Source organism: Maniola hyperantus, chromosome 6 (assembly GCF_902806685.2).
Source record: "Maniola hyperantus chromosome 6, iAphHyp1.2, whole genome shotgun sequence".
Classification (NCBI taxonomy): Eukaryota; Metazoa; Arthropoda; class Insecta; order Lepidoptera; family Nymphalidae; genus Maniola; species Maniola hyperantus.
The window spans coordinates 11,575,283-11,589,894 of NC_048541.1; the positions used below are offsets into that span (position 1 = coordinate 11,575,283).

The following is a 14,612-nucleotide window of genomic DNA, read 5'->3' on the forward strand; positions in this document are numbered from 1 at the left end:
TTAATTATTATAATAATAATTGCCTTTCTGTTTGTATAGACATCGTGTCACGGGTTTCAAGTGTAAATAATGACAATGCTAATAAAATAATTGGAGGTTACAATACAACCATACAAGAGTTTCCTTACCAAGCAGTACTCTATGTATTCAGAGGCACAGTGGACTTCCAATGCGGAGGATCTATTATAAGCACACGATACATTTTAACAGCCGCACATTGTTTACCAGGGTAACATAAATGTTAATTTATTTATAAAGGATCATCATCGCCAATCGATAGACATATTTAATGTGGCATCACCGACATGCTTATATTAATAGTGCTCATAGTCTGAGTGAGTCGGAGTGCCGATAATTATTGTAAAAACTTAACTAATGATTTACAAATAAAATTATGATTATTTTTGATCTTCATAATCATCACTAATCCATTATTGGACATAGGTCTCTTGTATGACGCTACGGTCTTGCACCACCTGACGCTGAAGTTATATTGTTCAGGGCACATAGTTCGAAAAATTGATATACGTTTCTGTTCCAAGGTGCTAGAATGGTGACCTCGCACCGGAAAGCATAGCGTTGACCATTTTGGGAATTTATGAAGTCTAAATTGTTTCTGGTCCGGTCTGGTGGAAAGCTTAGGCTGTGACAATCATCCTATTGGCAAAGCTGTTCTGCCAAGTGATTTAGCGTTCCGGCACGATGCTGTGTAAAAACCGATCAGGAAGAATTTGCAATTTTATTTTGAAAAGTTTTGTGTACCAGATGCCTAACAATTTGATTGATTTCTGCTGCAGGGCGACAATGATAAGAGCCAGAATAGGTAGCACAGATTCCGACTTCGGCGGCAAATCATACGATTCGTTTAACTTTAGAGGGCACCCTTACTACAACCCTGTAACCTCCGATTACGACGTAGGATACGTACGCTTGAACTCTCGGATGGATTTAGATGGAGTTAATGCTCGTGCTGTTCAATTGGCACCTAGTGGAAGTTTTATTGAACCGGGTACTATGCTCACAGTGACGGGCTGGGGAGCACCTGTGGTAAGCTGTGCGTGTGCTCATGAACGAATATCCATTATGTATCTAATCTTTTGCTGAAGCAAAAGCTGTGGTAGCCTAGTGGTTAGGACGTCCGCCTTCCAATCGGAGGTCGGGGGTTCGATCCCGGGCACGCACCTCTTACTTATCGGAGTTTTGTGCGTTTTTAAGTAATTAAAATATCACTTGCTTTAACGGTGAAGGAAAACATCGTGAGGAAACCAGCATGCCTGAGAGTTCTCCATAATGTTCTCAAAGGTGTGTGAAGTCTGCCAATCCGCACTTAGCCAGCGTGGTAGACTATGACCAAAACCCTTCTCACTCTAAGAGGAGACCCGTGCTCTGTAGTGAGCCGGCAATGGGTTGATCATGATGATGACCTAATCGTTTTAAGATTCCCGAAGGGTACCAATGGGACCCTGTTACTAAGCTCCCGCTGTCTCCGTCCGTCCATCCGTCCGTCCATATGTCAGCGCGCTGTATTTCTATGAACCGTATTTTAAGCAACTGCATATCACTTACTAGTGACCCGCTCCGACTTCTCACGGAACCAATTTTTCTTTATCGTTACGGTTTTGTTCTCACCGTATGCAAATACGTTTGTTTTTACTATAATACGCGCGGATATTCCACCGTTACTGTTATTTTTACAGGAAAATGGCAGTGTTGTGGAGAATTTGAAGGCAGTAACAGTACCAGTTGTATCTTATGAGGAGTGCAGGCGGGCTTACAAAACGGTCACCGTCAGAATGATTTGTGCTGGTGAAGAAGGGAAGGATTCTTGTCAGGTAAAATTCCCTCTTTTTATTTAGATATCAGAAAGAAAGAACAAGTGTTTATTAATAAAAATGATGACACACTATACTCTGTTACGTAATCCCATACAAATGATAGAGCCAAAAATCTCAGTGGGCGTTAACCATTTTGAGTTACCGACCAATCACAAACATGTTTTCAAAAAAAACATTCAAAATTCAATTAGAAAACATAGTTTCGTTTGTGATTGGTTGATGACTCAAAATGGTTTGTGCCCACTGAGATTTTTGCGTCTATCAATTACGCAACAGAGAGAGCGTTATACTAAATTCATTCCGCGGATAAAGTATATATGACGCATACCTCCTTAGAATAGAATAGAACAAAATTAATATATTTTTATACAAATAAACTTTTACAAGTGCTTTTGATTTTTTGATAATTATTATTAGTATAGGTACCTACCTTTTCTAATTTATACTCCAGGGTGACTCAGGTGGTCCAGCTGTGACAGACGACGGGATCCAAAGAGGCGTCGTCTCTTTCGGCTTTGGTTGCGGTCGACCGAGAAACCCAGGTGTTTACACAAACGTGTCGTACGTGCGAGAATGGATCTTGGAGCACACTGGCGTATAATTCGATAACCTGTATTTGAACACCTAAATGTGTAAAAATAATTTTAAATTAAGATTTCTTAGAATATTAAATTTAAGGTATTTTACAGTTATTTTGTCAATTGTGTTTCATTTGCCAGGTGCCTAAGCTTATCCCATGAATTAATTATTATTTTAGTGTTTGGATGGTTATTCAATCCATTCATCCAATAGGTGGACCATTTATATACAATCACCTAAGATTGTTTGAACTATCCGGGTTGTGTGGTAAAATGGCAATATGGAAGCGGGCTAACCTGGAAAATGTATGGTAGTTTTATTAAACGCATACCCCTAGTAGATTTCCCTAAGAAGGTACGTCTGTGCTGGTAGTGTTGTATGAGTAACTAACTACGTTAGAAGAGTCCTCACCTCTCACCTAGACCTATGAAATTATACCTGCCAGGAATGGAACAAGGACACTAGCAAGGATTTCGTGCAATACACAGTTAAGACTGAGAGGTCATAAAACTATGTTTAATACCTTCTATATCTAAAATGTTAGCTGTGAAAATTTATTAATTACGTGACCCAGCATATAATTTATCTACTTAAAAGTAAGTATAAGTAACAGTAAGTACGAGGGAACTGATTTCAACTGGCATAGAAAGACGCCTGAACATCCTATTCAACTGAAATTTTTAATTTCCTTTTTTTTAACATGCTATCTGATAGAAAAAAGCAGACAAACAAATACACAGACCGACAAGAAAGCGAGTTAATAAAAACGAGTTAATAATGTATTTTGCAATATACTAAAGTATAACAAAAATAGACGCATCCTACTTCGTTTTATTTTGGGATATTATAAATTGATCACTGGATTGATTTGCCAAACAATAGCGGCTCAAAGCCAGTCCCCAGTCACAGACGAACGCATCGGTCTGCGTATAAAATAACGATCATTATGTTGTCAAAAGGTGTTTGTGAAATTAAATTGTTGGAGAAAGAAATTATATTTTTTGTAAATATAAATTTTTTAGTGATAAGTTTTTCTGTATGTTTTATAGACTAGAGATAGACTTTATAACATTACCTTTAATTTATATAGAAAGAAATGATATTTTCGATCTGTAATTTTTATGTTCTAGAATAAGTTTGGTATTTTTGTTTATTGTATTTTGAATTTTCATTTGAATCTAGGAAGAAATTAAACACTGAATATTTATTTTACTGAACTAATTACAATATAGTGAATTAAGATGTAAATTACCTATAGGTAATAAATAGCTCTTATCATTGTAAAAATGATGGCTGTAGGTGACATACCAGGTTAATATCAGAATACGGGAGCGCATTTAAATATTTCATTATGCGAATGAATTTTTCATACTGATTTTTGCTCTGAATCAGAATGGAGAAATATTTATTTTTAATTTTTGTTGTATTGTTGTGTGCTCTTCCAAGAAGTAAGATCAATGATTTAATCTTTGTTTTCAAGTTTTTCGTTCTTGTTAATTATATTTTTATGGCTGCGTAATACGATTAATTTAATTCTTGATATTTCTGCTCATAAATTAAATATCTGAAAATAGTAATATTGCTCATCTATTTGAAGTGATAAATACTGTGCTTAGAAAAAGTAAATTTCTTACAATAGATAGTACCTCTCGAAAAATGCTTATTGTAAAATTTTGTGTCTTTTAATTACCTGTGTTTGCGTTTAAATAAAAGTGACTCTTTTTGACTTTCTGTGTGTTTAGACATCGTGTCAAGAGTTCCTCCCAGTGTAAAAAATGGCGATGATAATAGAATAGTTGGCGGTTACAATGCAACCATACAAGAGTTTCCTTACCAGGCACTTCTCATGATATTGAAGGGTTTACAAATCTTCCAATGCGGAGGATCTGTTATAAACTCACAATATATTTTGACAGCGGCCCATTGTATTATAGGGTAAGTTGCTACTTTTTAGGGTGCCGTACCTTAAAAGGAAAAACGGAACCCTTATAGGATCACTTTGTTGTCTGTCTGTCTGGCTGTCTGTCTGTCTGTCTGTCCGTCTGTCAGTCTGCCACGAAACCTACAGGCTACTACCCGTTGACCTAGAATCATGAAATTTGGCAGGTAGGTCTTATAGCAGACATTAGAGGAAAAATCTGAAAACCGTGAATTTGTCGTTACAATATACAAAAAAATTAAATTATGGTCATGAACTAATAATTAGTATTTTCAATTGTCAAAGTAAGATAACTATATCAAGTGGGTTATCATATAAAAGGGCTAAACCTGTGGATTCTAAAACAGATTTTTATTTATTTTTATGAATCATAGTTTTTGATTTATCGTGCAAAATGTCTAAAAAATGCGACTGTACTACGGAACACTCGGTGCGCGAGCCTGACTCGCAGTTGGCCGGTTTTTTATTTATGAAGTGCCTATAGTATCTTAGACTGAAAATGATTAGCGCCCACTGAGAATTTTGCCTCTATAATTTGTTTACGTAACAGAGAGAGCGCTATACTAATTTCTTTCCGAGGATAGTGTATAGAATGTTTGAAAATTTGATTAATTTCTGATGCAGGGCAGGAATGGTAAGAGCCAGAGTAGGCAGCACACTCTCAAACAGCGGCGGTAGAATATACACATCGTTTATCTTTGGAACCCATCCCCTTTACAATCCTATGACTTCCGATTACGATGTGGCATACGTACGCGTTATGCCTCGAATGGCTTTAGATGGAACTAATGTTCGGGCTGTTAAGTTGGCAATACGTGATACAGCTGTTGCTCCTGGCACTATATTCACAGTGACAGGCTGGGGAGCAACGAAGGTAAGAATCATCATCATCATCGCCAACCCATCGCCGGCTCACTATTGAGCAGAATGAGAAGGGTTTGGCCATACCTACAGTACCCTAAATGCGGATTGGCAAACTACCTTTGAGAACATTATGGAGAACTCTCAAGCGTGCGGGTTTCCTCACGATGTTTTCCTTCATCGTTAAATCAAGTGATATAAAACTGCTTCAAACGCACTTAGCTAGCTTAAGCCCGCGACTTCATTCGCTTAGACTACATAAATTTCAAACCCCCTTTTACCCCCTTAGGTGTTGAAGTTTCAAGAATCCTTTCTTAGCGGATGTCTACATCATAAAAGCTATTTGCAAGCAAAATTTTAGCCCGATCAGTCAAGTAGCTTGAGATATGCGTTGATAGATCAGTCAGTCAGTCAGTTTTTCCTTTTATATACCTAATAGATAGAATGAATACGTTAAATTATTATTAATAATATTCTTTACAGGAAAACGGCGACGCTGCTACTAATTTGATGGCAGTCAAGGTACCAGTTATATCTTCAGAGGAGTGCATGAAGTCTTACAGCACGATCACGCCCAGAATGGTTTGTGCTGGTGTACTGCAAGGTGGGGAAGATTCTTGTCAGGTAAAGTCATAACCATGATGTTATTATTTTCCAGTGTGTTTCTTTTCACCGGGACAGTATGAGAAAATACTGAGAAACTGTCTAAGGAACCATTGAAGTGTTTTTATAAAAACAATTTTCGCACATTTAGTAAATTTTTTGATCAAGCGTGAGTTGTCCATAAAAAGGCATAAATAAAATTGACCACATTTTGATCTGATCGACTCCGTTTCATGTAAGGATAATAAGAAGGAAAAATCGGGATAGCAGAAGTTGAGTGTATAGATGTTTATTATCGACATTACCAACCGGATAACATATTATTATGGAAGATTTATGCTAACACGTGGCGGGCACGCGCCGTGCGCAGTTTATGCTTCACACGGTGAGTGTAGCATTAACTGCTTAATAAACAGGCAGCATAAATCATCCCTTATACTAATTTCCGACCAAATACAACCATACTAGAATGAGAAAAATCACCTCACATATGAATGTACACGTGTGAATGACATCGTCACGCACGAGAACGTCCGGGAGAGGTATCCCCGGTAGCGCAACTGGTGGTCGCGTAAGTGAGACGAAAAATTCCATTATAGTGGTTGCACCATCTTTGTGCAACCAAGTGGACACTAGGTGAGGTACCCTCCATAGAACTGTATACATTTTGTTTCTAGCGCGACTGGTTGCGTCGCCGCTGGTGGTGAGATAGTGCACGCATTTGTCTGGTTTTTGATGTGATTTAAGTATCAATGTTAGTATTAACCTAAATTCCTTTTTTAAATTGCAGGGTGACTCCGGAGGACCAGCTGTATCAGACGATGGGTTGCAAATGGGCATAACGTCTTATGGCAGAGGTTGCGGTCGACCAGGATTTCCTGGTGTATACACAAACGTGTCAAACGTGCGAGAATGGATCTATCGGGTTTCAGGCGCATAATTAGACGATCTCTATTATAGGAAAATTATTGTTAAATTAAAGATAAATAAATTGTCTCAATATTAAATAAGGAATTTTCAAATTGTGTTTTACTTACCACTAGGGGTTCGTACCCGCTGAGTACTAACGGGGTCCTATTAATACGCCTCCGCTGTCCATACGTCCATCTGTCTGTCTGTCTATTTGTCTGTCTGTCTGTCAGCGGGCTGTATCTCATGAACCGAAATAGCTAGAGAGTTGAAATTTTCAATGTGTAGTTCTATTACTTCTATAACAACAAATAATTTAAAAAAATCAGAATGGCTGCCGTGTAACTTTTCAAAAATTGAAAAGTACGATAAATCTTGCAAGATGGTACGGAATCCTCCGTGTGCGAGTCCGACTCGCACTTGACCGTTACTTTTTATATGATGATTTTTATAGGTACCTATGTGATTATGCTATCAGCACTAGAGAATCCACCACTGAGGTGACAGTTTTTTTGGGTACTTGTTTATCCGCCCCTTGAGTATCCCCGTATAGTTTAGTGACAACACTGCTGAACGATACCATGTTAAAAGGAACAAATTGAATTAAAGAGGGTTTCTTATCAGTAACCGTTTTTGATAAGTGAAAATGTACAATAGTTTATGAACCACATTTTAAAATTATTCTCTTTAATAATTAATTCTAGCCCCGTAAACTACCACTATAACACAAAATTACATCATTTTATTACTACAGTCCAAGCCTCTATTATTGTAAATGTTTAATCGTCTCTTTATTCCACTTTATTATTAACATTAGTTTTTTAAGAATTCAAATTATTGTCTACTAACAAATTGAGCCCTAGTTGCTTTAAATAAAGAGTTATTATTACTACTGTCCTACGAAGGTCACTGAAACCACAAATACAAGCAAATGCTCGTATGTACTAATTACTAACTATGAACACAAGTACGTAAGTAGCCTATTTTGAGTTATTGAAAACGATAATAAATGCACATTTACTTGGTAAGTTTCCGATAAGTTATAATATGTAAGAAATCAATAAATGAAGATGACTTTTTAATAGCACCATTTTATCTAGAAAGGAACTGAAATACAACGATTATCCTTTTAAGTAATACTTGAATAAATAGTATATAAACAGAATAGTATGTCATGTATTGTACCTACATTATAGGTTGTTTAGATTCTAGTCATTATATGAGTCTAACTAAAATGAAGGTGTCACAGCTATATTTCTTTTGTCTGTCTTCAGTCTTCTTTCTTCTCTTCGCAGGTATTTATCATTTGTTTCCTTATTCTGACTTAAAAATTAAACAAATCGTAAGTGACGCATAATATAGGCTGAGTGGAAGTGAGACTTTTTGATAACAATTCAAACTTAGCTTTATGTACTTTGACATAAGTTGAAATTAGTATACTGAAACCGAAAAAACGGAGGAGACTTAAAGAATAAACTGCCGTCATGCTAAAGTAAATAAAGCTTTTTTTGACTTGTTTTCAAGAAATATGTTGCGCTTTGTCTCCATTTCCCTGCACGTTATGACACATAGAAACCGATTATTTTTGTGATGTGACCATAACTTCACGGTTTTCAGATTTTTCCCTTTACTTGTGCTATAAGACTTATCTTTCTGCCAACGGGAAGTACACGGGAGGTTTTTCTTGACAGACACGAAAGTGATCCTCTAATAGTTCCCTTTTTTCTTGTGAGTTACAAAACCCTAAAACATAATACAAATCGCTGATATTACAATATATTTCAGATGTTTCAAGCAAGAAACATGACCGCCGTGATAAGAAGTTAGAAGATGGTAAAATAGTTGGTGGCTCTGAAGTTAGTATAAAAAAGTTTCCTTACCAAGCACGTCTCGTAATTGAGACGGGCGAAGGATATTTTGGATGCGGAGGATCGATTATTAGCGACACCTACATTTTGACGGCAGCACATTGTTTATCCGGGTACGAATTACTTTTATTCAGATACAACTTAGTCCTTGACCGCAATCTCACTTGGTGGTAAGTGATGATGCAGTCTAAGATGGACGCGGATTTATTTCTCTAGGAAGTGTAAGTTGAAAACTTAAATCAGCCCCGCCAAGTCAGGGTTTCCATAATATTGCATTATACTAACCCTGGTAGTAAAAGTATCAATTGGATGACTGAGATCTCTGTATGGGCTGAGAACCAATAATCATCAAATGCGATTTACTATCATTTTAAAAAGTAGAACTTATTTCAAATGCAACTATAATAGTGTGCCATCTTGTGTCGTGACGCGTCAGAAGCATATATCAGGTTCATACATTTACTATGCAGTAGAGACACATTCGAGTGGAGTGGTGTATCGTGACGCCTTTTATCCATCTCTTTCTAACCATACTAAATATATAAAACCGATATCCTTCTGACGCGTCACGATACAACACAACACACTTGTATATGTCCAGTTTTATAATGATTCTCTTATTTCAGAGCCAACAAAGTATCCGTCAGAGTAGGAAGTGCTAATGCTGATGAAGGCGGAGATTTGATAGAATCTACTGATTTCAAACAACATCCAAAGTATAACTCTTCCATGTATGACTTCGATGTAGGGCTAATTCGTCTACCATCTCCAATAGCATTTGATGATACAAAACGAGCAATTAGTTTGCCAGCCAGAGGAACTAGTATCCCTGCGGGAACTAGAGTTACTGTTTCAGGGTGGGGTGCTACATCTGTAAGTACCTACTTACATTTTATGGTACACTAGCTGACATGGCGAACTTCGTACCGCCTAACAGTCGATTCTTGAATTTTTTTAATACTTACAATTTTTCAAATTTTTCTCCCCGTAAGAATTATATGGCTACGTACTTCAAGGAATATCATAAAAAAAGAATTAGCGAAATCGGTTCAGCTGATCTCGAGATTTGCGATCACCAACACACTCGGCGATTCATCACTACCCCTATTATAAATGCGAAAGTGTGTTTGTTTGTTGGTTTGTCCTTCAATCACGTCGCTACGGAGCAACGGATCGACGTGATTTTTTGCATGGGTATAGTTTAAGACCTGGAGAGTTACATAGGCTACTTTTTATCCCGGAAAATCAAAGAGTTCCCACGGGATTTTAAAAAACCTAAATCCACGCGTATTAAGTCGCGGGCATCGGCTAGTTTTTATATATAGAGAAGAAGTATGGAATAGTAAGGATCATTATGAACTGAAAATGAATATGGATTATTTTCGAATACTGGGAAAGCGTTATCAAAAAAGATTGTCTTTTCAGGAAAATGGAGAGGCCAGTGATACTTTATTGGCGGTGACAGTGCCTGCCTTATCAAACGATCGATGTCGCGCATCGTACAGGACTCTTACAGAAAACATGGTTTGCGCTGGCGTTCCTCAAGGCGGCAAAGACTCTTGTCAGGTTAATTTTTAATTCTAAGAGAAGTATTTGATGCAGTATTTTTTTTTAATAGAGATAGCAAGCAAACGAGCAGGCGGGTCACCTGATGTTAAGTGATTACCGCCGCCCATGAACATTTGCAGCAATTTGTTGGTCCGCCCGCCCCTTGAATAATCTAGTTTGAAGAATGCTTTATTTTTATCTTTATTCAGATACAAGCTAGCCTTTGACTGCAAACTCGCCTGGTGGTAAGTTATAATGCAGTCTGAGATGGAAGTGGGCTAACTTGGAAGGGGTATGGCAGTTTCTATTAAACCCATACCCCTTTGGTTTCTACATGGTATCATACCGAAACGCTAAATCGCTTAGCGGAACGGACTAGCCGGGTGGTAACTAGCCATGGTCGTAGTCTCCCACCAGACCAGACCAGAGACTATTTAAAATATATAAATTCTCAAACTGCCCCTGCCAGGAGTCGAACCCGGGACCTCCCACTTATAAGACCATAACGCTCACCACTGCGCCTAGGAGGTCGTCGGAATGCCAATCAATGCCGTGGGAATTTAATTATTCCTTGTTTACATTAAAAGAGAAACTCTTTACAAAATTACAGATTTCTAGATCCATGGGTTTGGAGTGGGCGTTGATGAGTCAGACAATGAATCAGGACTTTTCTTTTTACTGTAATAAATGTGACTTTGCTGGAATTGCTAAGGTATAAATAAATATAAGATAGAAGTTCACGAACTCAAACACCATAAATAAAGCCTTGAAGGCTTCAGGACCATGGTGATTTTTTTTTTCGTGGTTAGCTTTTAACAGATTCTTTAATGATATGACTAGTAAAAATTCTCTTTGAGCTAATTTTCTATGTGGCTAAAACTTTATATTAACGAGGTTTTTGTTTTCTCTAAAGGGTGACTCCGGAGGACCTGCAGTGACGAGAGGCAAGCTAGGAGGGGTTGTATCGTTCGGCTATGGCTGCGCACGTCCAGGCTTTCCTGGCGTCTACGCCAGAGTAGCAAGTCCTCCCATACGTGATTGGATCAAACAAAATTCTGGCGTCTGATAGAATAAATAGTACCTACCTACTTTACTTTGGAAATCTTTCTTGAATTGTAATGTTCTTTCAAATGGTTCTTCGATTATGTTATGTGTGGATATAATAAAGGCACTGTTTATTGTAAAGCATGTTATTAATTCTATTCGTTTCCCATATCCGATCGTCGAAGCACAATAATATCACAGTAAAATGGACTTGAAACTCCTTGGTATAGTCTCAAATTCACAATTTTAACTACGCAGTTTCCACTTTCAGCGCTGGTTGTAGATGTATGGACGAACTTAAGATTTAAACAAGTTATAAAAGTTAGTACCTATATAATTTATGTGTGAATGTGTATATATTAATAATAGTAAATATAGCTACGGTATTAGTGTAAATAATTGAAATGTATGTAGGTATGTATACTACAAAATTAATTTATGTATTAGAAATCTGAACCAATACTACGGTGAATTATTATCTATGTACTTAGTAGAAAATAAATGTTCTAGTGTAGTGTAGCGTTTTATTTATGTAAAAGGGCACGTTTATATTTGTTAGTAGTAAGGTTATTAGATAGAATAGATAGATAAGTACAATTACGTATATTTCCGTGGCGCCACCCGAATCGGAGTTCCGACTGAAAACTAGCGCTGTATGTTTTGTACATGTGCTAAACATACAGCATTTATGCTGAGTCGGGACCCTTTTTTTCGGGTTGTGCCACACATGACATGGATTATTCCGGCGCTTCTTCTGCTCGAGGTCATATGACTTTACTGCTCAAGTATTGGAGGCGCCGGAATAACTTACCAGTAGGTTTAACTGGTAATGTGTGACACAGTTTTAAAAATAAAGTTTTTCTTTTTTTCAAAGTTCATTATTGTTATACATCGCTGAAATCATTCGAGTGCACGATACGACAAACTATGTGGGGTAGGTATACCTACAGAATGGAAAATTTAAATCTACCCTATCTTCTTCTTCTTCTCAATCGTTCACTCTTGACAGAGTTGTACAAGGTCGAGTGGAGGACACACGTCCACGTGGGTGTTCCCCAACTAGGTGGACGGACGTAATCTGCTCCGCAACGAGCACGCCTGTCTCCGTGTGTGCACATAGTCATAATGCCACCAACAGAAGTCGCTGGAGGGAGATCGCACGAGCAGCAGTGAAGAATTCATAACCTTATCTATTTTATAAATTATTGTCAAATAGAATTATTAGACCCGAATTAATAGACCCTCGTATTGAATTTCATTATAAGCTTGTACGTACTAGGAGTAGGTATGACGATAGTGCAACGGGCGGGGTTTGAACCGGCGACCTTTCGGATTTCAGTCCGCTCCTTTCACCGTTGAGCTATCTAGGCTCTATTCTCTATTCTCTGATTTTGATTGTGATGAATAAAATATTACATTAAAATGGTGGTAATAATTTTATTCTTTTAGGTACTAGCTTATGCTCGCGAAATCGTCCGCGTGGACTACACAGAGCCCTATTTCATCCCCGTAGGGGTTGTATTTTCAAAAATCGTTTCATAGCGGAAGCCTACGTCATGCCTTTTCCTTTTATATATTTAGATTATTGCGTGCCAAAAATTGTCGATATTGATTACCTGGAATGTGTCACGTACGAGGTGACCTACGAGGAGGCTCGGATTGGATGGTTCTATACCATATCCCTTTATCAAGTGATCTCTCGTTAAAATATTTATTCCATATTTTTAAATAAATGATTTTGAATTTTGAAAACACTTCGGAATCAATAGTTATAAATAATTGTTATAAGTAATTACTCGAATTGAAAAAGTCGTTATTTTCTCTCTCTCTGCACGAATACCATATACGTGCAGAGATAGAGAGCCGAAAGTCCCTTCCAAAATTTCCAAATCAATTTGTAGGAGTTTTCTTAGGGTCATACTACACGGGCGGTTCTCCCGCTGCGGGAATCCGCTTCTGAACCGCACTAGTCACAATTTAATATGAAAGTTGTATGCTGCATACTACACTGCGCTGTTTCCCGTCGCGGTTTACAGGCGGGAGAAATACAACCGCCGCATGCAGCGTCAAACCGCCGCTGATAACCGGCGTTTTAAACTACACGGGCGGTTTCCCGCTATTACGTAATGACGTAATAGCGGGAAACCGCCTCACGAGCGAGCGCCTAGGTACCGCGCAGAATGCTGCGCGGTACCTAGGCGCTCGCTCGTCGTTCGTGCCAAATGAGTTCACAGATAAGTAAAAGAAGAACTTATGAGGGTTATCGCGGTGTGCACTAAACATTGAATGAATAATTCCCGAAGTTAAACGATTACTTAACTCTGGTTTTTTAAAAATAGAGATAACGAGCAGGCGGGTCACCTGAGTTAAGTGATTACCGCAGCTCATGAACATTTGCAGCACCAGAGGAACCGCCAATGCGTTGCCGGCCTTTTAGGAATTTGTTGGTCCGCCCCTTGAATAACCCCATGTTGTAATCTAGTGGGAACATCGCCGATGGGAGTTGGTTCCACAGTTTGCATGTGCGTCGAAAGAAAGATCTGGCACAGCGGACGGTCGAAGTGCACCAGACACCCAGATGGTGAGGGTGAAATTCTTTACGGTGGCGCGAGGTGCGGTTTTAGAAAAATGAGGGTGGAATGAGGTCAAAAAGCTCTTCAGAGCACTCCCCACCCACATATTCCACCCACACATTGCGCTTTACTTTATTTTTTAATAATTCTATTAATATAAGAGCTGCAAATGCACTTATCATTGGCGGATCCATGTTGAAATGAACAAAAGACAGCGATAAACCGCGTCCCGTGTAGTTTGATGGTCTGCGGCAGCTTTGTCGAGCGGATTCCCGCAGCGGGAGAACCGCCCGTGTAGGCTAATAATAATGAATCGAATAAAACTTGTAGGTAATTAGTAAATATTTTATTTATTTTAGCAAGTGTACCTAACACTTATTAGTTATTACAATATGTAAATATAACTGCCTAAAATTTCGTAAGGTAAGAAAATCTAGCAACTTACTTCGCTAAAAACTGTAGAGACAAAAATTGTTGATAGTATAATTATTAATTATTATTAAATTAACAACAGGTTGACTCCTTACCATTTTAGTAGAAAAGATGATCACAACCGAGCAGCATATACCGCTGCAGTTCTAAGCTAACGCAATGGCGGAATTTGGGCGCAGTTTTGAATTTAAATAATTTTGATAACTTTGATGAAAAGAAGAAAAAATGTAATAAAGAGTTTTCACCTTATTTCACAGTGTAATTTAACCGAGAATCTGAAACAATAACATGAAAAATGACTTTTTAATGATCCTGTAAATACTAAGTAATCACCTAAAGATAAGAGGTATATTAAGATTATTCTTTGACATAGTACTAACTTAGATATATAAAAAGAAAGTGAGAGTGTTAACAATTTAAT

At 37.9% G+C, this 14,612-nt stretch overlaps 2 protein-coding genes across 3 annotated transcripts in view; both read left to right on the plus strand.

Annotated features, from left to right (window-relative positions):
- The window catches only part of LOC117983233 (trypsin-1-like), a 105,305-nt gene extending 93,978 nt beyond the window's left edge, over nt 1-11,327 (plus strand). The window contains exons 2-6 of one of the 2 annotated variants that reach the window (XM_069499125.1): nt 7,948-8,021; nt 8,512-8,707; nt 9,221-9,467; nt 10,020-10,160; nt 11,056-11,327. In XM_069499125.1, coding sequence (XP_069355226.1) covers nt 7,961-8,021; nt 8,512-8,707; nt 9,221-9,467; nt 10,020-10,160; nt 11,056-11,208 — 798 coding nt within the window. In that variant the 5' untranslated portion in view covers nt 7,948-7,960 and the 3' untranslated portion in view covers nt 11,209-11,327. Of the gene's footprint in view, nt 1-7,884; nt 8,022-8,511; nt 8,708-9,220; nt 9,468-10,019; nt 10,161-11,055 lie in introns of those variants that run through there. The other variant, XM_034969722.2, reaches the window with a different exon arrangement.
- On the plus strand, nt 3,701-6,757 carry LOC117983232 (trypsin-7-like). Its single transcript, XM_034969721.1, has 5 exons — nt 3,701-3,725; nt 4,157-4,349; nt 4,978-5,227; nt 5,698-5,838; nt 6,608-6,757. The coding sequence occupies exons 1-5, from the start codon at nt 3,701-3,703 to the stop codon at nt 6,755-6,757; spliced, it is 759 nt and encodes a 252-aa protein (XP_034825612.1).
- Nucleotides 11,328-14,612: the final 3,285 nt, after the last annotated feature.